The 24796-nt window shown below is 26.7% G+C and overlaps 1 protein-coding gene across 2 annotated transcripts in view; it reads right to left on the bottom strand.

Moving 5' to 3' along the window:
- LOC111637413 (serine/threonine-protein phosphatase 2A 56 kDa regulatory subunit epsilon isoform-like) overlaps window positions 1-24796 on the bottom strand; it is a 126242-nt gene that overhangs the window by 62077 nt on the left and 39369 nt on the right. Inside the window, exons 1-2 of one of the 2 annotated variants that reach the window (XM_023382899.1) lie at window positions 21625-21755; window positions 5505-5701 (exon numbers count right to left, since the gene is read on the bottom strand). In XM_023382899.1, the coding sequence (XP_023238667.1) occupies window positions 5505-5701; window positions 21625-21634 (207 nt within the window). In that variant the 5' untranslated portion in view covers window positions 21635-21755. Of the gene's footprint in view, window positions 1-5504; window positions 5702-21624; window positions 21756-24796 lie in introns of those variants that run through there. The other variant, XM_023382897.1, reaches the window with a different exon arrangement.

The following is a 24796-nucleotide window of genomic DNA, read 5'->3' on the forward strand; positions in this document are numbered from 1 at the left end:
CTTCCATTATAAGACACAAATGTTAATGAAAAGGTCAGTAACAACAATGACCCTGTGAAAAGCATTATCAGAGAGGCAAAGCATTATCTAATGCAGTGTTTCTCAACCTCTAACAAATTGTTGCCCCCTTCAACGTAGTATCGTTATGTAGTATTGCCCCCTTCACTACAAAATTCAGATGTCGAGGGACAATGCTAACGCCAAATTCATACTGCATTGAATAGACTAGTGACTATAATGTTATTTGTTTAATTATTGTACGATATAACGAATAAAATATCTAATTATTCTTAATATAATGTTTTACTATATTGCCCAGAAAATTGTTTTTCGCCCCCTAAAATATAAATTGTTACTAATCGCCCCCTCAACATGGAAAAACGCCCACATGGGGGTTACATTGCCTCTGTTGAGAAACACTGATCTAATGTATAGTACTTAAAGCTGTTGTTAAAGGCATACAATACCAGATACTCACTATAAGAGAACCTACAATCATGAATATCATTAGAGGCGATATGGATTCTGTAGAAGATAAATCAAAAGACAAAGCAAACTGGGAGTGTATGCAGTGAGTCTTATGGTATCTACAAGAAGAGAATTACATAGGCTTCATGTTTAGTTCTGTTAATATAAGAATTAGAGAACATCTTAGATCATTTATAAATCCTTTGCTTTCTCTTAAAATAAATTTAAGACAAGATAAAACAATAATGAACCAGATGTGTAACTTGAACCTAGAATATATAACATCTTATCAATATATCAGCATTAGATAAGTATAATATTAATGCTTATTTTTTAAACACTTTATTCACGTTAGTAATAAATTAGAATTAGGAAAACTTTATTTACATAATAAAGCTGAAAATTATTACATTAGTAACAACACATTTACAAATGCATTCCTTTGAATGTAATGTTGTTCTACTGTTACTTAATTTTAATTTTGTATGAATTGTTTTTATTTATACAAATTCCATGTAATTATATTGTGTTTTGAAGCACAAATGAACAAATGAAATGAAATCATACTATCAAATGTATATACTAATCTCTATATATAATGTAAATGTTTTAATGTCACTTAAATGCAGACTGAAGATTAATTTATGTGCTATTGTAAAGTCTTAATATTTCTATACTGTACCTTTATATAGTATGTGATATGATGCCTGTGAATGGAAGTAATAAAAGTACAATATGTACCCTATTTATTCCTCACAGACACTATTTCATGATGAGTTTTAAGTATTTACTAATTTTTTCAGTGTATATATTTTGTATGTTGTGAGTATTTGGTGCAACTATGTCTATTATGTATGTAATTTTGTTTTGTTTGTCAATGAATGTAATGTTTGGTCTATAATGATGGACTGTTTTGTTTGTGATTATGGTTAAGTCAATATATTTTGTGTGTGTTGTTTTCTACAACTAGTATTTTTAGTATGATTCCTGGATGTCTAGAAGTTTGTGTTTGTGTGCAAACTTTTGATACATTATGTTTGCTATTTGGTTATGTTGATGTAAGTAGTCAGATTGTGTTAAAAGCTCATAACCAATGTAATGTGTCATATGCATTCATTGCCATAAAAATTAGTGCAACAAGGAGTTGTTATATCACTGCAAAACTTGGTATGCAGATAAGTCTCAAGCAGATATGGAAATGATTAGAGTTATAGTGTGATGGCCCATTGTGTAATGTAAGCAGAGGGCATTAAAGTGCTTCCCTCTTGACCTATAAAAAAAAATGGGCAAATGCATTATGTCTGTACTTTACCTGTTGCAGAGGGATGCTGTATCACTATAAATGTCTTTACTTCACAATAAAAGACCATATGAACAACTAACAGAGTTTGAGAGGGGAAGAATCATTGAGTCAAGAGAAGCTGGATGATCATTTCACTGAATAGTCCACCATCTAGGACATTCTGACAACACTAAGGTAGCATTGGGACCAGTGGATGATAGAGAGCTGCTTGCAAACATGGAGCCCAGACTCAGGATGCACTCAGCAGACCACTAGCCAAGAGGATTGCCTGGTCCTGTGACAAGCACACACATAGCTGATAATATTGTTGTCTGCCATCTGGACATAGATGGTGCCGTCATTACAGGACCCTGTGCCTGTCTATACCATTTCAAGGTGTGGGTGTCTGGGTGAGAAACATTTGGTATTGCAGTGGCAGTTGTGTATACAGCCATTGACACCACCCACCATCACCTCTGTTTGGAGTGGTCTAGCACTTGAAAGGATTGGACCACAATGAAATAGAACCAGGATGTCTACAGCAATGAATCTGGATTCAGTTTGGGCACTAATGATGGTCATGTTCATGTTTGGAAGCCCCATTGTGAATGCCTCAATCCTGTCTATATTTTGGAGTGGCACACTGACCCCACAGCTGGTGTGATGGTCTGGGGTGCCATCACATATGACAGCCTATCATATCTAGTAGTGATCCAAGAGACCATGACATTCCAGTGGTATGTTAGTGACATCTTGCAGTCACATGTGTTGCCTCTCATGGCAGGCTTCTATTGAGCCATTTTCCAACAGGACAATGCACAATCACACACATCAAGGGTGTCACAAGACTGCCTCTTCCAGATAGCCTGCCTGATTACTTGATTTGTCATCAATCAAACATGTCTGGGATTGGGACTAGGATGTCAAGTTAGATAGCCTAGGAGTTTAGCCAAACTAGAGAACTGCTTACAGCAACTATGGACTGAGATGCTGAAGGTCATCATATGACTATGACACCTGTATGCCTCCATGCCTGCCTGTATCACATGTATTCACACTAGAGATAGCTCAACACAGTACTAGAACTTCCTTTCATTTGTAATTTTTTCTGCAATAAATGATCCTTTCATTTTCATTTTGTAATCACTTACTTATATCACTGTTATACTCACACATGTACAATTTCATTTGATTTTGACAACTCCTTCTTGGTGTGCTAATTTTTATGGCAATGAGTGTAGTTACACACATTTCAGAATTTCCTATGAGTGTCATCTGTAAATGTTTTTTAAAATCTGCTTCCTGTAATTTTTGTATTTATGACCTGGTCTTATATGGCAATCATGAACCCTTCTCTCTCTCAAAAGATAATAATAATAATAAAGGAGGAGGAAGGGCTGTCTGCTTTTGCAAACTTAGCCCACTACGAAGAGAAAGGAGTGAAGAAAGGGTTGAAGGAAGGGTTCTGAAGGGAGAAGTATAAAGGAAAAGGGGAAAAGTAATGCTGAAAAAAGTTATTAGGACCTCAGAGCGCTGCATCAGAAATAATTAATAACCAAAATTACAAAAGTTGACAAGACCGTTATACAGTATTAACAATTACGAGGAATGGTCCGGTTACAGTAAAATGTAAAACTCATTACTTATGGTTAGGTATAAACTAACCTTGAACACTGCAATGTCAAAATAACATTAAGAACAGATTACAATTTTAACACGCAGAGAGAATGTAAATATCAGCTTACTATGATATAATAATACAGATTACATGGTACGTGAGGACCCGATACATATAAATGGGATATTTTTTTTAAATCTAGAATTTAAAACTAAACTAATATTAGACAACTAAACTATGTACAGAAGAATTCTACACGGCCGATCAATCAATCGCTGATAACATCACTTTTCCGATTTTTCACCATCTTCCTGCTCATCTTGTCTGTTCTTGTTTTCATTCTCAAGAATTTTTTCTTTCCTGTAGTAATCTGGCAGAAGAGCCTTGGTGCTTTCAATAAATCTTTCAAAACACTTCCAGAGATTTTTCTTATCAAAAATGTTTTGTAGTGTCGGTGGCCAATTATGACCTTCTTGAATGCATTCCCTATAGAATGGAATGCGTTGATCCTCATATCGTTCACAGTGGAATATAAAATGAATGGCATCTCCTACACTATTATTGTCGCACCGGCATTTATCAGTGTTTCTCTTCTTAAAGCGGTAGAGATAGGCCATAAAATTGCCGTGCCCCGTTAAACATTGGGTGGTTTAAGATACATCCACGAGTTGACTGCAATTTGATACAGCTCTGTCAATGTGATTCTAGATGAAATCATTAGAGTGCCAAGTGCCAACTATGGAGCTCCCAAGACTGCCTGATAGTGTCTGTATATTCTGTATATTATGTTAGATCCAAGTCAGTGTTGTGTAAGTTTAATGTGTACTATTTTTGTCTGCAAGAGTGTAATTCTGATGTTTCTTCTTTTCTGTAGAAAAACTTTAACAGTGTGTGTATTTGTTTGTAATGCAAGTTTAAATTATCTGAAAGGTCTTGTCCTCCCCTTTTTTGACAAGGAATCAACTTTTCTACAAATGATTTAAGGTGGCGTTTGTTATGTTTTGTTGGTGTTGTTTGCATTTTCCTTTGAAAATACTATAGTTTAGCATGTTTCCAAATGAATATGTTAATAATGGGACAATATATGTATTGATAGCTTTAAACGTGTGTTTTGCATTCAGCTGTGTTATTGGTATTACTTAATCTAATCTTATACTGATTTGTTAGTTCTTATTTTATTTGTATGTGTTCTATGAGTTTAAACTGTTGAAATTTTAAATATTTAAGACTTCATATCCCTTATCCATGGATTCAATGATATCTCTATTATTATTATTATTAAGTTATTGATTACAGCACAAATGAAGCAGTAATGTTATTTCCTTGTCAATGGACTTTTTCTTAAGAAAGTATTCTCTCTTAAAAGGCCTAATAAAATCACACTGTAACATATAATAAAATAAAGGACTAATAAATTATCTTCTAAATGAAAATACTCAGTTAATGAACAATATAGTGACTAAATTTATTTTTTTTTTTTAGAAAAGTACTGAAACTCATGAATATTTCATTTTTATTGATAAAATAAATATCTTGCAACTTTAAGAATTGTAATATATTGGCAAAACAATTAGAAATCCAATATGCATTCTATTTTTTGTGTACAGTCAAACCTTGTTATAATAACCTCATAAAATAACACAAGCCTTGTAAAGTGCCAATAAATACTTATAAACATATCTTTCCCATAAATATTATAGAAAACTCTAGTATCTGTGAATTTCTAAACATATAATTTCCACTGAAAATGGTATTGTTATCACCAAAACATATAACTTTCAAATTGCCAAACTTATGTGTAGATTTTTGTTACTAAAATATCTTGTATTCCCAACATATCAGGTACTTCAGTGTAATGTCACATTTGATTCAATGCAAATTTCAAAAGGTGAACAAAATGATGGTACTAAATCAAAGTTTGACACCATAAACATACAATCAAACTTCAAAATATTACTTGTGATTATCAAATGGCAAAATTCAAAAAATATTTCTCAAAATCAAAATCTTAAATTAAAAGAAAAAAAAAAAATATGTTTTACATAATAATGTTTATCTCTACTTTGTTGGTTGTATAATGTCTAAATTAAAAAATTTTCAACAATTAAAATAATGAGGAAATAAAATTTTACTAACCATTCGAATTATCTCTCCATAAACTGGTTCGGTTAGAACACCTCTACCTGCAGTAATATATTCCACTAATTCATTTAATGTTGCTCGTTTGATCTCTTTACCTTTGAGATCAGCAACAGGATCCATAAAATCAAACACCATGGAACACTGTCGTAATTTTCTAATAAATAATTCTTCTTGTTCTGCAGCTGGTACATCTGTAATAAAAGCAAGATTAAATATTATCTTTTTATGCTTAATTAACTTTCAATAGTATAGTGTAGGAATATGCCTACATTTTTAATTCATTTATATCTATTATTTATATTTTAAAACATTTAAAACAGAATAATTACAAAAATTTAATTTTGTTGAAATTGTGTTTTACCTTCACAACTATGTTTTTTTCCTATACAGTTTTTTCCTAAACTTGATCCTTAACAGTTAAAATGTGAAGGATCAAGTTTTATACATATTATTTTAAAATAACAAGGTTTAGAGACTTTTCTGTCAAGGCCGAACTACAGTTATTAATAATGACAAACAGTAGTTGCAAATTCATATGCTTGCCTAAGAAGAGGACTAGACACAAAGATGGTCTAAACCATGACTCAAGGTTGTTTCTAAACTGGTTCTGTACAAAAAAGTGTAAATTGCTTCTGAAAATAAAATGTAAACTATTCTAAACTTTAAAAATAATGAACAATAAAACATCTATGACAGTTAGATTGTCTTTAAAAAATGATAGTATTTTTAGATATAATAGAAACTATATAAATTTTAGTTTCTATAATTAAAACATCTTTTAAAAAATATGTTGGAAAACATTTTTCAGTATAAGAAAAATAATGTCATATTTGTATTTCTTTTAAGAAATGTAAATACAGTAGAGCATCGATTTTCCGAAAGTCAATCATCCAAAAGAATTCCAGTCGGCAAATTTAAATTTTCGTCAGTGCCATGGCGCTTCAATCTTTGGCTATGTCTTCGGCTACTCAAATATTTTACGTTTTTGATACTAAATTAACATCTGAAGTATAAATTTTTATTATTTTTATATTTTTCAATATATTTATTTTGTTTGTACAAAATAAAAAACTAATTTTTAATGATACAACAGTCTTTGTTAGGTTTAACATCGACGAAAATTCAACGCGAAGTAACATGCAACAGAGAAAAATTTCAACATTGGATATGTTAACTATTTTTTCGTACATAAATCANTGACTATGACAATGAACTAATTGGCAACTCATGGTCTGATCAAACTAAATATTTAATGTGTTCTAGCTAGTTGAAAATAAAATACAAATTATAATTATGCTTAATTAACTTTCAATAGTATAGTGTAGGAATATGCCTACATTTTTAATTCATTTATATCTATTATTTATATTTTAAAACATTTAAAACAGAATAATTACAAAAATTTAATTTTGTTGAAATTGTGTTTTACCTTCACAACTATGTTTTTTTCCTATACAGTTTTTTCCTAAACTTGATCCTTAACAGTTAAAATGTGAAGGATCAAGTTTTATACATATTATTTTAAAATGGAACTAAACAATTAAACATTCATTCATTTCAACTTATTGAGTACTTATGATGTAATACAATGCTACATACTATATTAAGCATTCGTGATCTTAGAACTACAAATAAACCATACAAATCATTGAAATAAAGTTACTACATTTAAAGTAAATTTTGCTGTAATTTATTATATTTATTTATTTTTGGAAATCTGTTAAAAATGAAACTATTTGTGGGACTTTTTCAGACAACTTTTTTGTATTCTCTTTCAAATTCTTGTTTATAGTAACAATTATAAATTATTATACTCATTCAAGACAAAATTAAAATGATTAGAAAGAAATAAATCTAAAAAAATGTCTATAAAAAAATTTTTGACTAAATAGTGTTAAACTAACAAATATTTATTACAGATATTTCTTATGCAATTAAGATGAAATTATGATAAAAATTCTTTAAATTATTCTCTTCAACTATGTATTATAAACTATAATCTAGTTCATGTTTGGAAGCCCCATTGTGAATGCCTCAATCCTGTCTATATTTTGGAGTGGCACACTGACCCCACAGCTGGTGTGATGGTCTGGGGTGCCATCACATATGACAGCCTATCATATCTAGTAGTGATCCAAGAGACCATGACATTCCAGTGGTATGTTAGTGACATCTTGCAGTCACATGTGTTGCCTCTCATGGCAGGCTTCTATTGAGCCATTTTCCAACAGGACAATGCACAATCACACACATCAAGGGTGTCACAAGACTGCCTCTTCCAGATAGCCTGCCTGATTACTTGATTTATCATCAATCAAACATGTCTGGGATTGGGACTAGGATGTCAAGTTAGATAGCCTAGGAGTTTAGCCAAACTANATGTAAAAAATAATCTAATTATGTAGGAAATTCTAAAATACACAAAAATTAAATTTTCAAGCACGGTTTTGCATCAGAGTAAGTAAAATAAAAAGTTAGCAGATAAATATACATGGTAAAAAATCTTTACTTAAACTATTAATTCCCAATTTATGAAATTTTATTATTAAGCTTAATGAATTGTAATCAAGTATTTAGAAAAATTAATTTTAAATTAACAATTCAATGTTTTCAATGTGGGATAACTTGAAGTCCATGTTAATCAGAAAGATAATGATAATCTAAAATGATAATCTTACTTAATAACAATTAAGCATAATATTTAAAAATTTATTTAAGTACACAAAATAAATTTGAATTTCTTTTAATACATTTTGAACACTTATCAAAATAATGTCATCTTAGTATAATAATTTCTTACATTTTTAATATTTCATCATCAACCTTCATAAAGCTAACTGTAAGATATAAGTTTACTTAGAGTTTCAAAAAACTCAGTTTACACTGTCAACACCAGTGATGTAATACTGACAATGTTCTGTAATTCAGCAATTACTTATGGATGAGATGCTGTGCTGTAATTTCTTTTCTATGTTTTATAGCATTAAATTCTTCAAATATTGTTATATTTTTGCAAACAATATACAATGAATTCATATTTGTTAAAGAAATAGCTTTAATATATGATAATTCTATTAGTATTCATTTGGAATGGTTATAAAATTTCTAATTAATATTATTTATATAAGGGTCAGATTTGTGTGTTTAAAATTGGAATATTTGTATATACATATACACATTAAAATGCCTTTTGCATGTTAAAAGTTCCAGTAATATACACTAAAATTTGTAAATCAAAATGCATACTACTTCTGTCTGCAAGCAATTCTTATTACTGTTCATTACATCATGCATGTTCAATCAAATTTTATAACTTTCTATGCCATGTAGTTAATCATTTATTGAATTTATTTCTATATATACAATTGTTTATAAGATATTTGAGGATGACTAGAATAAATTTTACATTATTAAATTAATAAATGTAACATTTGCAATAACTTAATTCCAATTAATTTAAAGTATTTTGAGAATTTAAAAAATGATAAGTTTCAATGGTAACTCAAAATGTGTTCATTTGTGGGGTAACTATAAAAGAATGTGAGTTAGCTGTTAAATTTAAAACATCTGAATTTTGAATGTCAATCTGTAACTGCATGGTGGAATGATACATATGGCATGATACATGCTAATGTAAACCATACATGAGCAAAAAAGTAGATAGCAGAAATAGACTATAGATCATTTGAAAAAAAAAACAAGCACTTATTCAGTCCTAACTGGTCAAATCTGCAAAATATGCAGTAAGAAACAGACACACATTATCTTACAACTTTAATTTCATGCACTTGAATCCAAATAGTGCTTATATTGAGGTTCCGTCATAGCATTTACGGGAAAAAACATGCCTGAGCATACAAATCCAGGGGTTATTTATAACCATAACAAAATTTAGACAGACATCTCTAGAAATGATAATCTACTTTATCATCTAATTGATAACTTCATATGCTATGAAATGCTCTAAATAATCAAACATATAATAGAAAGGAATTAATTACACAAATTAGCGTTCTACAGGTGTGGCAATGCATAAATATGCTTTGTGAAGCATCTCCATCCAGAGTAAACCTTTTAAAAATATTACAATATTCACAAAAATGGATGGAAATAAATTTCCTATTAAAAATATGTTAGAGATATTCAAAAAGTAATATGTAATCAATAAAAAAAATTTGTGATTGACACCATATTAAGTAATTCCTAGTAATAAATAATATGTAAAAAGTATAAACTGATTAAAAATTTAAAAATTCTGAATTTTAAATAAATTTATTTCTCAAATTTTAAAATTCTTCATTCCTTTCACAAATGAATTTTGTAAAGAAAGAAGAGATGAATAATAAATAGCATTTATGAAAATATTTAGAAATTTCATTTGGTATGAATGTGATTCAAAATTCTAATGACTATGACAATGAACTAATTGGCAACTCATGGTCTGATCAAACTAAATATTTAATGTGTTCTAGCTAGTTGAAAATAAAATACAAATTATAATAAAAAATTATATAAATAAATATGAAAATTTATATGTAATCACATAAAAATTGTAAATATAGAGCACCACACACTTAAAAGTAACCCATATTTAATTAAACAACTGTTTTTGAAGACCCAACCATGATGACATTTTATGTCACTTCAAGATGCTCTCCACATCCATGTTGCAATTCATAATAATTCCTTATAAACAATAACTGTTACAATATTTAAAAAATAATTTGGTATTTTTCACTAAAACACTGATTAAATTCTAAAGAATTTAATAAAGAGTGGTAGAATAAAGAAAATGTTATAATTTAAAGTAATGTGAAGCAAATTAATAATGTTAAACCCCTTTAAAAACAGCAAATGGCATTTCAATTAATACACTGCTCAAATGCCTTGACATTCTGAGGCACCAAGCATTGAATTCATGTGATGCATAAAAATAAATTTTATGCATTGTGAAGAGTCAGTGCATAAAGTACTTTATTTTTTTGATATTTCAGATTTTTCCTTAAAATTTCATTTGATATCTTTTTAACTATACCATTGAGTTTTGATGTAAAAAGTCTACTTCTACTCATATTCATATTCAGTGATTAAGATCAATATAACTTTATACATGCAAGATATATTTTTCAGATTATAAAGAATTTTATTACATACAGGGTTCCTACTCAAATTTTTGTTTTAAATTCCATGACTTTCCCCGACTAACTCTGTACAAATCCCTGACCCTCATGTCCCTTACAGTATGGCACATTAACAAAATAAAACATCACTTGATTTACTATGCACATATGCTATTGCTTCTCCAACTTTTCAACTGATTATTTTTTCTAATTAACAGTTATATATTTTTTTATAATCAATGAATTAGTAAAATTAAAAATAAAATAAGAAAGACAGAATTATAGCATGTCTTCTCTACATAAAACTAAAATGTTTTATTAAATAATAATTTATCCTGTTACTAACTCATAACTGTAAAACTTAATGGCTTTAAAAAAAGCCATTAACTATTATTAAAAAATTCTGTATAATCCACGTGCAAAAGTATAAATTTATCAAATCTGTCCCTTAATAAATTTTCCAAACTTTATAAAATATTAATAAACTGGGAAAAAAGTTTCAGAAATCAGACATTGTTTCATCATGCAATCAAAATTATTAAAATGAAAAATGATAAAATTATACCATTTGAATTAATATTAAGTTATTTATCATTTCTGGTACTTTGTTATCATTTTTTTCCATCAGTTCATTAACATCTGCCCTCAAATTGAAAGTGTAAATTTCAAGAGAAAAAAATTTTTGAAATATTTTAACTTTCTATCAACATTAGATTATTAAGAGTATTAGATTTTTCCTTCAAACTTATAATACTGCATAATTAATTCAACAGTTTTAAATCTAAAAGTATTTTAAAATTTAAAAATAACAATTGATATTGCTGTATGCTTGTATATTTTGTGCACTATAATTTTGGAGAAATTTGTGTATGTTTGGGTGAAATTTTGGATCCTGAAAATATTCTGCACCCCTTTTCGTAAGCTGCATTGTACTATATTACTTCTTGCTGCCCGCAGACAACTACACTTGATCAGCCATACTGTCAGCAAACAAACTCAACAAGGCAACCAAGGAAACAAATTCCTTGACTTTCCATGACTTTTTGAACACTAATGAAAATCCCTGACTTTCCAGGTGCATATTGAACCCTGTACATATCAAACATTATAAATCAATGATAAATTATAAAAAAATCAATCAATTAAAAACCAGCTATTGTAAAATTGCCACCAAAAAGACAAAAATTATTAGTGTTATATCAAATTAGTGTCACCATATCTCAATTCTATATTATTTATCAAATACTGTATATACATAATTCTAATATCTAACATATATTAATTAATATGCCAAACTATTCCCAGATTAAATTGGGCTACTTTACTACTACTATTTGAAATTAAATTCTAAATAATTTGGTACCAGAGGTAGGCGTTAGGCACCATGTCTTATTAAATTTAATAATAAGAGAAGGCATCTATTTACTAAAATATCAGGCATCAGGATGTTTATATATGTATTTTATTTTATATACCGATAAAAAAAATTTGAAAAGAAGTTTTGAAACAATATGCAAAAGCTATAATTTTAATTACCTGAACTATTTTCAATAGTGAAATCATCCTGCTTAAACATTAATTTTACAATTAAATGATATTTCTATTTTTAAAGAAACTTAAAAACTATTGATGTAAAGATTATACACGTAATTAAATATAAAGTAAATTACATATTTAATCTGCTTAAGCAAATAACATGTTTTCTATTTTAATAATAATTAATTACACTTATTAATAAATTTAATAATTTTACTGTACCTATAATTATCATCAATATTAAAATTATTATTATTATACTTAAAAATATTTTTTGCAATCATGTATTAAGTTTATTTTAAATAATTCAGAACTTATAATTTGATTTGATAGAATTACAAATGAACAAATTAATTCATATATCTTTCTTCCATTATTACATAAGTTTTTATTTAACTATACATTTTCTCAATCATGAAGAGAAATCAGCAAATGATTTATATATATAAATAGCTCTATATTCATATATTTTATTTAAATTCAACAAAATAAATTTTTCTTAATACTAGTTCACCCTTTACTACTTGTTCTATGATCAAATATTGTATTTTCCAATTTCATGTTCCCATGGGTTATTCTGAGGAATTCATTTTATGTCTTCTATATACTTTTGCATAATAGAAAAGTTGTTCAAATATAATAAAAATACTGAAGTTTGATTATAAAGTTGTTAGCACTACATATAAATTCCATTAAAAAAGAAATCAATTCAAAAAAACTAATTTATTCAAGCAATAATTTAATATTTAAAAAAGTTTACAATAAAATTAATTTTTTGATTATTATTAATTAAATATATACATATGTTTAAAAAATATAATTCTACAACTTCTAAGATTATTTTTAATTTTCAGAATTGAAAAATTATTTAATAAGAAAAAATTTATATCATAAATCATAACATTTGAAAAGACTACTTATAGAGGAAAAGTCCATAAATTAAAATGCATCTGGAAAAAAATTAGTTAATATGTTTTCCCCCTTTTCTTAAGAATTTTACTTTATCAACTTGATTATGTAAACATTTAAAGTTATAAAATGAAAGACATTTCATTGTCTTAAAAGTTTTAGAAAATTTAACTTTTTCTCATTAAATGCATTTAATATNCACCCTTGGTATGTAGCATTGTATTACATCATAAGTACTCAATAAGTTGAAATGAATGAATGTTTAATTGTTTAGTTCCATTTTAAAATAATATTGAATTATTTGGTGAAAGTTATTGTATCAAATTAATATATATATATTAATTTGATACAATAACTTTCACCAAATAATTCAATATTATTTTAAAATGGAACTAAACAATTAAACATTCATTCATTTCAACTTATTGAGTACTTATGATGTAATACAATGCTACATACTATATTAAGCATTCGTGATCTTAGAACTACAAATAAACCATACAAATCATTGAAATAAAGTTACTACATTTAAAGTAAATTTTGCTGTAATTTATTATATTTATTTATTTTTGGAAATCTGTTAAAAATGAAACTATTTGTGGGACTTTTTCAGACAACTTTTTTGTATTCTCTTTCAAATTCTTGTTTATAGTAACAATTATAAATTATTATACTCATTCAAGACAAAATTAAAATGATTAGAAAGAAATAAATCTAAAAAAATGTCTATAAAAAAATTTTTGACTAAATAGTGTTAAACTAACAAATATTTATTACAGATATTTCTTATGCAATTAAGATGAAATTATGATAAAAATTCTTTAAATTATTCTCTTCAACTATGTATTATAAACTATAAACTAAATTTGTCAAATATGCTGCTGTAAACAACGCAAATTATTTGATTAACATTTTTATTCATTAACTGAATACTAGAAATAAATTCATAATGAATAATATATTAAAAAGCATCTGTTACAGATATCATTTTATGCTGACTTTCAATCTTCACTGACTCTTTCATATATATATAACAAGTTAGTTTTAGTGTTGCTTTCAGTTTCGGGTCTAAATAACTTCTATTTAATATTTAACAGACTTAATTTGTAGATTCCTAGTTTCAAGTAAAACATTCTAAAGAAAATACTATTTTTAAACATGGAAATAATAATATCCATATAATAAAAGGAATGTCTTTCTAAAAATAAATTATGTTTTATACCATCTTTTTCCCTTCACAGATATATTGATAAATACTATATATTGTCATTTGACTTTATTTAAAAGTTAATTAATGTAAGATCTATATCAGCTAATTTTATAGGTTTCAAATTCAGTCAATAGTGTCAAAATTAAAGCAAAGAAAATATTATTACACTTTATAAACATAGTACCCTTTAACTCTCTCTGGTTGCATGAACTCATCCATGCTTTACATGATTAATATAAGCTCTAGAGGAGTATAATAGTAAAATTAAATTAATTATTACATTTATTCATAAAATATAAGCAGTATAAATTACAAAGTTATGCAAATTTATAATTTTTAATATAACTGTGATCTGAAATAGGGTGTGCACTCAAAAAAACTGTGAGACATTTCCAAAAAGATTGCTATGCAAGCATAATTCTTTAATATAAAAATAAAGCTGATAATTAAATAGTATAATAAAATAATTAACATGGTGTAAAATAGTTCATTTCTTAACATGTAGTAATATTCTTTAAATGTATTTCAGATTTAGGTTATTTATAAGAGGTGATTACATAAGAAGTAGACATACTGTAATGCATTTCAATCTTATAAACAGAGGTAAAATAATTTTAGATTAAACTGCATCTGAGATAAAATTTTTGCGTGACTCGTGCTATATTCACGAGTTTTATTCAATATATAGATGATCTTTTAAACCAAATTGTCCCTTAACTTAGTTTTAATAAATTACACTAAAGATTAATTGTTAACTTTATAAGACATTCTAAGTCATAGAATGAAATATACTCATTAAAATGTAATTTAATATTTAGATACAACAATTAGTTAACAACAGCAGCAATGAATTTTGTTGTATACTTACCATTAAAATTTATCAAATATATACTTTTTAATTAATATACTTACATAAATTTTTACATGTAAATAGTAAAATATAAATAATATATAATTTATTTATTTATACTATTATATCTATATTTTTTATATAAACATATATTATATATATAATACTGTATAAGGTTTATATCAAAAATATAGATATAATAGTATGATTCATTTTAAAAATAGCTTACTCTTTTATTCAAAACATGCTCTAGTTGATTTTGATTGCATAAAATACCCTACATATATATATAAGGTAGCTGCTTATAATAAATATAGCAGTTTGGCAAAAACTTAAATGCATTCATGGATTAAAAAATTTATAGTATAAAACAGGAGTCGGCATCCATTTTGTTACAAAAGTGCAATAAAAATTTTAAAAACCATTGAGGGTGCATAGTGTCATTTTCAAAAAAAAAAGATCACAATGTTGTAATAAATAAAAAAATAAATATGTTTTGAAATATGAAAATTTATACAAAATAAAGATTATACATGCATGTAATAACTAAAAACTGAAAATTAAAAGTGAGCCTATAAAATAAGACAGAATCAAATTAAGTAAAATTACAAGTATATATATATACAGTAGAGCATCGATTATTCGACCCCCAATTAACCGTCACATCGGTTAACTGACCATTCTAGTTGGCAAATTTCAAATGTCTGCTAGTGATGTGGCACTACAATATTTGGCTATGTCTTGGCTACTTTAATATTATTTTTGTTAAATTTTTGCATGTTTTAGCTGGCAACACGGCTCGACCATTAAAGGGCAGCCAGTATTTAAACAAGACTTACAGTAATTTTCTAATTATGAGTGGTTGTTTGTTTTGTGAGCAATAAAATAATTTAAAAATAATTTTTAACGATACGATAGCAACAATTATTATTTTAAAAAAAATTTGTTAGGCTTAACATCAATGAAAATTCAATGCAAAGTTGATTAATAGCGATATACTAATTACATGGGATATACTAATATACTATACTAATAATGTATTTTTTTATTTTTTTCAGTTATCCAACCAACCTGAGTTCCCAACTGAGTCAGATGATCAATGCTCTACTGTATATATATATGCATGACTATGGTTCTAGAGGGCACATCTGATATGCACCATAGGCGTGGCATTGCCAAACCCTGATATAAAAAATTAACGTTGTGTTTGCTGAATTATAGCCAGTGCATAAAGTTGTAAACTAGCATTAATCAAATGAAGAATTTTCTAACAAATGCATATTCTTAAATGCACTGAGAATGACTAAATATTTATTATTCTATTTATAGCACAGTTAAGAATAAATTAATTTAATAAAGTTTGAATATATTGAATTCCGAAACAATTTAATACAACTATGAAAACAAATGAGTTTCAAACAGTTATATCTTTCAAAGCATTTCTTAAATAAAAGTAGTTTCAGTATAATTATAACAACAGACTAAAATTCATTTATTACGAACAACTGGAAATTAAATAAAGAATAAAAAAATGTCATCTTTTCATTACAATGATAAACCTCAAAATTTTTTATTATCTTCAGGTTTACAAATTTTTCAGGTTGAAAAGGACTAATTTTCTATTCAATGATAACAAAGTAAAAGAAGTCAAACACAAAAACATTAAAATTTTTAGAAAGGAATGTCATTAGCACTAAATTAAGATTAATTTCAAAACAATGTTCTACATTACAATAGGAAGTAGATAACATTTGATCGGATATCATCATCTATTAAAGATAAATCAAATAAATCAATCTTCTTCATGCATTTATTTTACTTTAAATTTGTTTTTATTTATTAAAATAAGAATCTTTAAAGTGGAATTAATTTAAAACACAAAATTATGCATTATAGTATAACTTACTGTAATATCTTTAATATTTTAGAGATATTTAAAACTTGATTAATAAGAATAGTACAGTATCAGAGGAGACCATTTTAATAATTTTTATCTTCATTTTGTTAAAAATAAAATAAAATTATCTTATTGGATCATTTTGGCTTTTATTTCATCATTCCTTAAATTATAAACTATCATTTTAATAAAATATCTTAAAGCTATCTATCTGTCAAACTGAAAAACCTGAATATAAGTACTATCATAAATAATAATTTGCTTCTCTTCCTAGGAGTATAAATCAAAACATATTTATTATATTCATGTACAGAATATATACAATTATCCCAATTTTAATTCAGTAATATTTAATACAACTAGTAGCTAGCTGGATTAAATATTTGTCTATTGGATTAAGTCTGTTTAGTAAACCATCATTTGTTAAGATTCTTCAATATGCAAACTGTGACATACCAAAAAAGCTATGTCATTAAATATATCAAATTCTGTTTAATGTACAGTTATCCATCCTTTGAAATTTAAGTCATTAATTCTATTGTTCTCTACACAGTCATTTCATTAATACAAAATACAATAAATTTCTTATCTTTTCTATTTTGATTTTTTGTCAACAAACTTTGTGACAATTTAATGCAATATTTTCACTTTTATCTGTTACAGTTATTTTTATTTTCTCTAGATATAGAAATTATTATAAATATTACTTTACTCTGCTTCTTAACCTTCAAGTTTCCACCAGAATTTCAGATAAAATAAAACAATTTACTATAGACCTTTCCTGTTAATTTTACTCTAACATCTAAATTTTGCAAAATTTTAGATAAAAGTGATTTTTTTTGTGCACTAAATAAAGGCATTAGTTCCCCTCGCGTAACATCGCACCCCAGAGAAGGCAACGGGAAACCACTCTGGGTACTAACTTTCCCTAGTAACGCCTTGGCGTATTTACTAACTACTTACTAATCTGCGCTGGGTGTGGACAAGGTCAGGAAAAATCTGATATGGCACTATGAGATGAGAAATAAAGGAAATAATTAAAATAAGTTTTATTTTATTTTGTAGTAAATTTAAATGCTTCCTTTATTAATTATAAATTATCAGTGTTAGCTACTGGATTATTGCTTCTTGATTTCTATGAACAAATAGTAATTTTCACTAAATTCAAAAATAATATACTCTCAAAATATCTCTTTGAAATTATAAATTATGAAAATCACATTCTGCAAAAGTCAACCAAATATTATGGACTATTAGAGATGGGTGAATATGATCTGCAAATACTCAAGTACATTCTGGTATTCAAGTATTTGTAATCTCCAATATAATATTAAATAAATGTTAATAAATAGGTTTGAATATTTCAAATATTTCCAATATCTCGTCATATGCATAAACCTCTTCAACACCTCAGGTTGAATTTGTGAGAAGAAAAAATGAAGACTGACTCCCAAACATGTTTGAATGCTTCTTTTCTTAAATATACAATTTATTAAATTGTTTTCCTTTTTACTTTTTGTTTTACTATTAATTTATTAATTAATATAATGAAATTTTTCTAAAATTTACCTGAAAATTCAATTCAGTGGTAACACTAATATTCTTTGTAAAATAGTTTATATAATCAACAATAAAAAATAAAGTCTAAGAAAAATGTTTTAAAACTTCCAAACAAAACAATCATATACTAAAACCTGCAAAATTACAGTTATTTTATGATGTTATATACAACACAATGTTTTAGATTATGAAATAAATACAGAAAATTTCAATGTAATAAATGTTAATATAATTAAATATAGGACTAACAGTGATAAAAGTACTAGTGTCATCTTCAATTATATCCTTTTATCAGCAAAATAATAAAATTATCATCATAAATGATGGAAGATTATAAATTTATTTAATTTATTACACTATTTTCAAATAAAAGCAAAAGTACCTAACATAAAATGGAATAAAAACAATGCAAAAAGTAGAAGTTTAACATAAGTACAGTAATACCTTGGACTTACGCTACCCCAACTTACGTGAACCCAGAGTTACGCGATTTTCAAATCTCATCGATTCGTCTTTTGTTTGAGCGCCACGCAACTCTTGATTACTCACTCTCCCCACACTATTGTTCAGCTTACATGTTCAGACGTGTCACGCAGAATTGACACATAGCTACAATTTATTTTGTGTTATTTATTTCTGTGTTTGTTATATCTATGGAGCCTTGAGAGACTATGTGGTGATTTCTTGTAACCGTAAACGAATCAAAAGACGAGATAAGATTAATGAGAACATTTATTAGCTTACATACATCCAACTTGGATTTTACACAAATTGCAAAATTATATCCCGACTTATGTGAATTCGAGTTACACGGTTATTGCTCGGTCCCACCTATTGCGTAAGTACGGGGTATTACTGTATATAAAAAATGTTAATGAAGTTATAGAAAAAAAATTCTATTCATTTTCCACAAAGTTTCAGTTTAAAATATTCAAATGTAAGAAAAATAATTTTTTTATAAACAAGATGCATGTTTATTTTGAAACTCCAAGATACTCAGAAGATTTTAATAAAAACAAAACAAATATTCTTTGAAAACCTAATTAATATATATATATCCCCCACTTAAACATCAATCTGTTCCCAAAAAACAGTTCTGCAGGAAGAAACTAGCTAGTAGCCTATTTTTCAATACAGATAGCCCTCGGTTTACACCGGTTCAATTTACACCAATTCACAATAACGCCACTGCACAATTCGCGATTTTGCTGTGTAATTCCCCAGTTTTCCCTATGCCAGACTGATTTTCGTTTCAGTGTTGACGTATTTACCAAGCCGCGATGTTGTACATTCGTTAAAACAAAGATTTTTATTGAATATATTTATTTTTTCTGTTTAATATTATTGGGTATTTATACATTTGCATTAAATTAATATTAAAATACTAAACGTTTAGGTACCCACGAGTCAAGTTATCAAACTTAATAGTCCAATAAATGGCGTCTGAATCNAATTTCTTTCACTCAGTTAATAAAAGATTATATATATGGAAAAAGTTATTAACAATCTATTTATTACATTTAAAAATTATTACTTAAACTATTATTAATTAGCACTCTTATAAAAGAATGTATATGACAATAAGTTTAGCCTTGAGATTATTATTTATAAGTTGAATGACAGGAAACTGGTGCAACTATAACATATGGCAAAACCCATATAAACTGCTTCATTCTCTACCCTTATTTGTGAAAATAAATATTATAAATGCAGTCCCAATTTATTTAAACTAGAGCAAATAAATACTTTTAAACCACAGCCTATAAAACATTAATTTTTTTTTTAAACAACTTAACTGTTATAGTCAAAACAGATACCATATAAGTTCAACAGGGCAATTTCAGCTCAGAAGCAATTAATTCATTAAATAAATTTATTTAAATTTTTTAAATGTAATACTTTTTTAATCAATTAAACAGAATATTAAATTTTTTTTCAAATTTAATTTTTCTATTTCTCTCGTTTATTATTTAAATTTACTAACTTCTACATTGAATTGTCTTAAAACGTCTGCAATTGTTAAAATATAAACATAATACGAGGTTAATTTGATAATAATTAATTATTTGGCATTTAATTATTATAATTTTTATTTAAAAAAGTAAAAAAAAATTATGTTTTAAAACACTAAAACAATCGAATTTGTTCAACAATCCTGTTTTAAAAAAAACGCAAAAAATTGCCAAGTTTAAATTTAAAAATTTTACAATTTAGTAAATGTTATAATTCGAAAAGAATATATCAGAATACTTATTATATACCAGGATTCTTATATTATTCTTCTATTATAAGGATAAAAACGAAAAAGTTCTTTCTGACGTCACACTTATGACGTACTGAACATTGACGTCACTGAATTGTCAACCGAGCGTACTATCGCCAAGGCAACCTCGTGAGGAAAACTCTCCGTCAATTACGACTGCCAGCATAGTGAAAAGGAAATTAAAAGTGAAATTCCGCATTTCTTCCTAACTTTCATCAATCCTTTTTTCAAAACTATTATTTGCCAATGAAATTAAAATATTAATCTACAAAGCAAATAACTTAACAGAGGACTTCCTTATTTGCAACGTTTATTACGAATCGCATCTTCCTAGATTCAAGGTATGGAAGGTGCGATTCGAAATATACATAATAAATAAGGAAAAGAACGATTCTTACGAGAACAATAAGAAAGAATTCTGTCTGGTAACAATTCCAGACGTTTACTTTTTCCTTTCTCTTCCCCCCAACGTTTCCAATTTTGTAGCCAGAACGCTGAGATCGCAGCAGTTGGTCTTTATTCAACTCCTATAAAATGATCGGAAAGTGTCAAAGCTAGAGCGGAAATGCCTAAATGTTACGAAGTATGACGTTTTATCTCTTAAAATTATCTCGAAAAATCAAAAAAGAAAAAAAAATCAACGTTCCGTAACACGCACAAACAATGGTTTTAATTGCCCGTATTCGATCGAAGAAAAGACACGTCATACGAAACGTATAACACAAGTATATTTTTATCCTATATTATATAGGGAAAAGAATTATCTTACCATACTTCATCGAATTCGAAACACGCGCAAAACAACCTTTAACAACTCGAACAACAACATGCTGCCGCTGCCAAGCACACAAGTGCTGTTGCCGGAAAAGTCTATGCAGACTTTTTGGCAACAGAATTTGTCCTAACAAAGAAACAATGAACGATTTGAAGAGTGAACAAACCAGAGGGCAATCTGTGTCAGTTGGATAAAATTACAATAATTTTATTTTATTTTATTTATTTTTTTTATGACTTAGTCGGCAAAAAGAGCTTGCAATTTCATAAAATTTTGAAATATTTTTCCTTGGAACTTAAACCTTTAAAAAATAAATATGAACGTTTAGAAAAGTTTTTGAGAATTATATATGTCAAATTTAATTTTAACATAGAGGAAATACGAATAAAAGTGAGCAGCAGAATTTATTATATATTAGAAAAAAAAATCAGCACTTTCAAGAGTTGCTATACCCATTCTTATTCTAGTGCTTCCAGAAAATTTTTTGATAGAATCTTCTGATTAGTTGGCATATTTCCAATTGGAGATGAAGAATAAATGGTCATTTCCAATCACAAAAATTTTTTTTATTCATTTCTGTACAGATTCACTCCTAAAGCAATATGTTATATAATGTTAAGTTGCTTAAAATTTTTTATAGATTAAAATGTAGTTATTAAAATCATTTGAAACTTCCGTTTATTCAAATTTATTACTAAATTATCTAAACTCTTAATCTGAACTTCAAATTAAATATCTCCTCCTCTGTTTAGATCTAAATAAATGTTTTAATAATTATTAATCATAATAGATCTAAATCATTACAACTTTTCTTATAAGGAAAGTGGGCAAATAATTTTTAAAATTAGATTAGAATTCAATTATGAAGTTTAAAAATACAAGAATAAAATTAAATTAAAACTTTTTTTATAATAAAATTCAGATGATTTAAATTTGTATGTTATCTAGTAAAATATATAACAAAGAAACTAGAGACCTGGATATTCAATCTAAAAATATATGAAGAAAAAATAATAATAATTTCAAGTTTTTAAGACAATTTAATCTTCTTTTACATTATACCTCATATATAATTCAAACTTTAATTATTCAGTTTGACAGTTTGACTAATGTAAGAATTTTATATGTATTTTTATAGGTACACATAAACTTGCACATTTTATAAAATGAAAAAGTTTATAATGTGAGAGTCCATTCTCAGTACTCTCTTCTTTTCACCTTATCAATTGGCATTTTATAATAAATAAAATTAAAGAGCAAATGCTAATATATGCTATTGCATTTGATTTGACATAAAATTAACAACAATTCTACAACACTGCAATCTGATTTAACCCATATCATTTCCATATTTTTATCCTATAACCTTCACATTAACCCTAATAAATCTGCCATTATGTGATTTTTCTGTAATCTATACATTTTAGCAACCTGTGTTTAATTTAGACAATATCTATATTCCCTACATTGATTCAATAAACAATCTGGGCATTATTTCTGATGACAAACTTACTTTTAAGCATCACATTGAAAAAATAATAAAGTCTATCCATTCAACATGGAATAATGTGACAGTTTTGTAAGGAGATCTCATTAAAAATGCTTTAAGATTACTCTATTTCGTTAATTTTCAATTTGTAATAGACTATAGTTTACTGGCCTGGTGTGCTATTGCCTGTCACAACTCCTTATGTCGTTCATTTATGGTGGTTTATTTTTTATTTTATAAACTAGCCAATCTACCCTGTACAGACTCCCCCGAGGTAGCCAGTATTAGATTAGGAATGCCTGATTCTTTCAAATAAATAATATATCTTGACAGTATTCTTTTGTATAAATTCTATAATGGGACTTTACTTCCTAACACAGTTCATCTTCAGGTTTATCAGTACAACCTTTGCAACAAGTCATGTATAAATATTGAAGAAATACATTATATACAACACAATGGTTTTTTTCCACTCATACTGCTCATTCGTTAAACAAGCTTGAGGATAATCTCTAATCTAGAGTTTACCACCTTTATTAAAAAGCTTTGTAAAAAGAAACTGTACAAGCTATAAAACTTATTTGTATATTTTTATTGTTTCTACCTTATTTTATTTACTTTTATATTCATTTGTTAGTTTTAATAGTTGTTTTATGCAGGAGTTTTGTTTAGGAAGGTAATCTCTTGTTCTTTGGAATATTATCTGGTGTAAAACATAAATAATAATTTCCAGTAATAATTTAAAAGCTTTGATAATTACATAAATAATCTTGTTTCCTACATGAATGCAATAAATACAAAAATGATTCTGTTGATTTTATCTTATTAAAATATTTAAACAAATTAAGAAAATTTATGTTTTCTTCACAGATTTGTTTAAATATTTCAATAATTTTTAATTTAATATTAGTGTTAATATAATGTAAAATTTTAAAGTATAAATTTTTCTAGAAATTTTGTGATAATTTATCAAGTTAATCATATTTTCTTTTCTAATAAAGCAAACTTTCAAGATTAACATTATCTGATTAACTTATACATATTAATTCCATTAAAAATATAGTATAAGATACTTAATCTTTCATCATTAATTCTGTTAATAAATTAATATAGAAGAGATATTATCAGTCTTTGCTAAGACAGTAATGACATCTATCATAATCATAGATTAAAGTTATCACTAATATAGTGGAATATGCTATCATAAAAAATAATAAATATTGTAATTTAATCACAAAATGTAAATCTTTACTGATATTCACGTTAAAATTTCATATATAAATGAACTATGAAAATGTAAGTGCATATATATATATGCACTTACATTTTTATTTTTAAAATGTTCATTCAACAAAGTTAAATTATCAATTTCAGACTAATGACTTTTTAAAACTTTTTTGCAAAAATAATATTATATATTGATACTTTTCAAAATACTTAATGTTTAAAGTTCAAGAAATTCATCCTAAAATTAAATAGGTATATGATATATATTGTATAATATCTCAAAAATTCTCCTAATATTTTCAGATAATCATCATAGGCATACATAATATTTATTAGAACATTATTCAAGTCCATTATAATTATTATTCTTAAAATAATAATTGGAAGTCAACCAACTTTCATTTGGGTTAACCTTGACTCACTAAACTCTATTTACTTGTTTTGAAAGAT

The sequence above is a fragment of the Centruroides sculpturatus genome, unplaced genomic scaffold, assembly GCF_000671375.1.
Source record: "Centruroides sculpturatus isolate CEXI.00-Female unplaced genomic scaffold, Cexi_2.0 scaffold172, whole genome shotgun sequence".
NCBI classification, from domain to species: Eukaryota; Metazoa; Arthropoda; class Arachnida; order Scorpiones; family Buthidae; genus Centruroides; species Centruroides sculpturatus.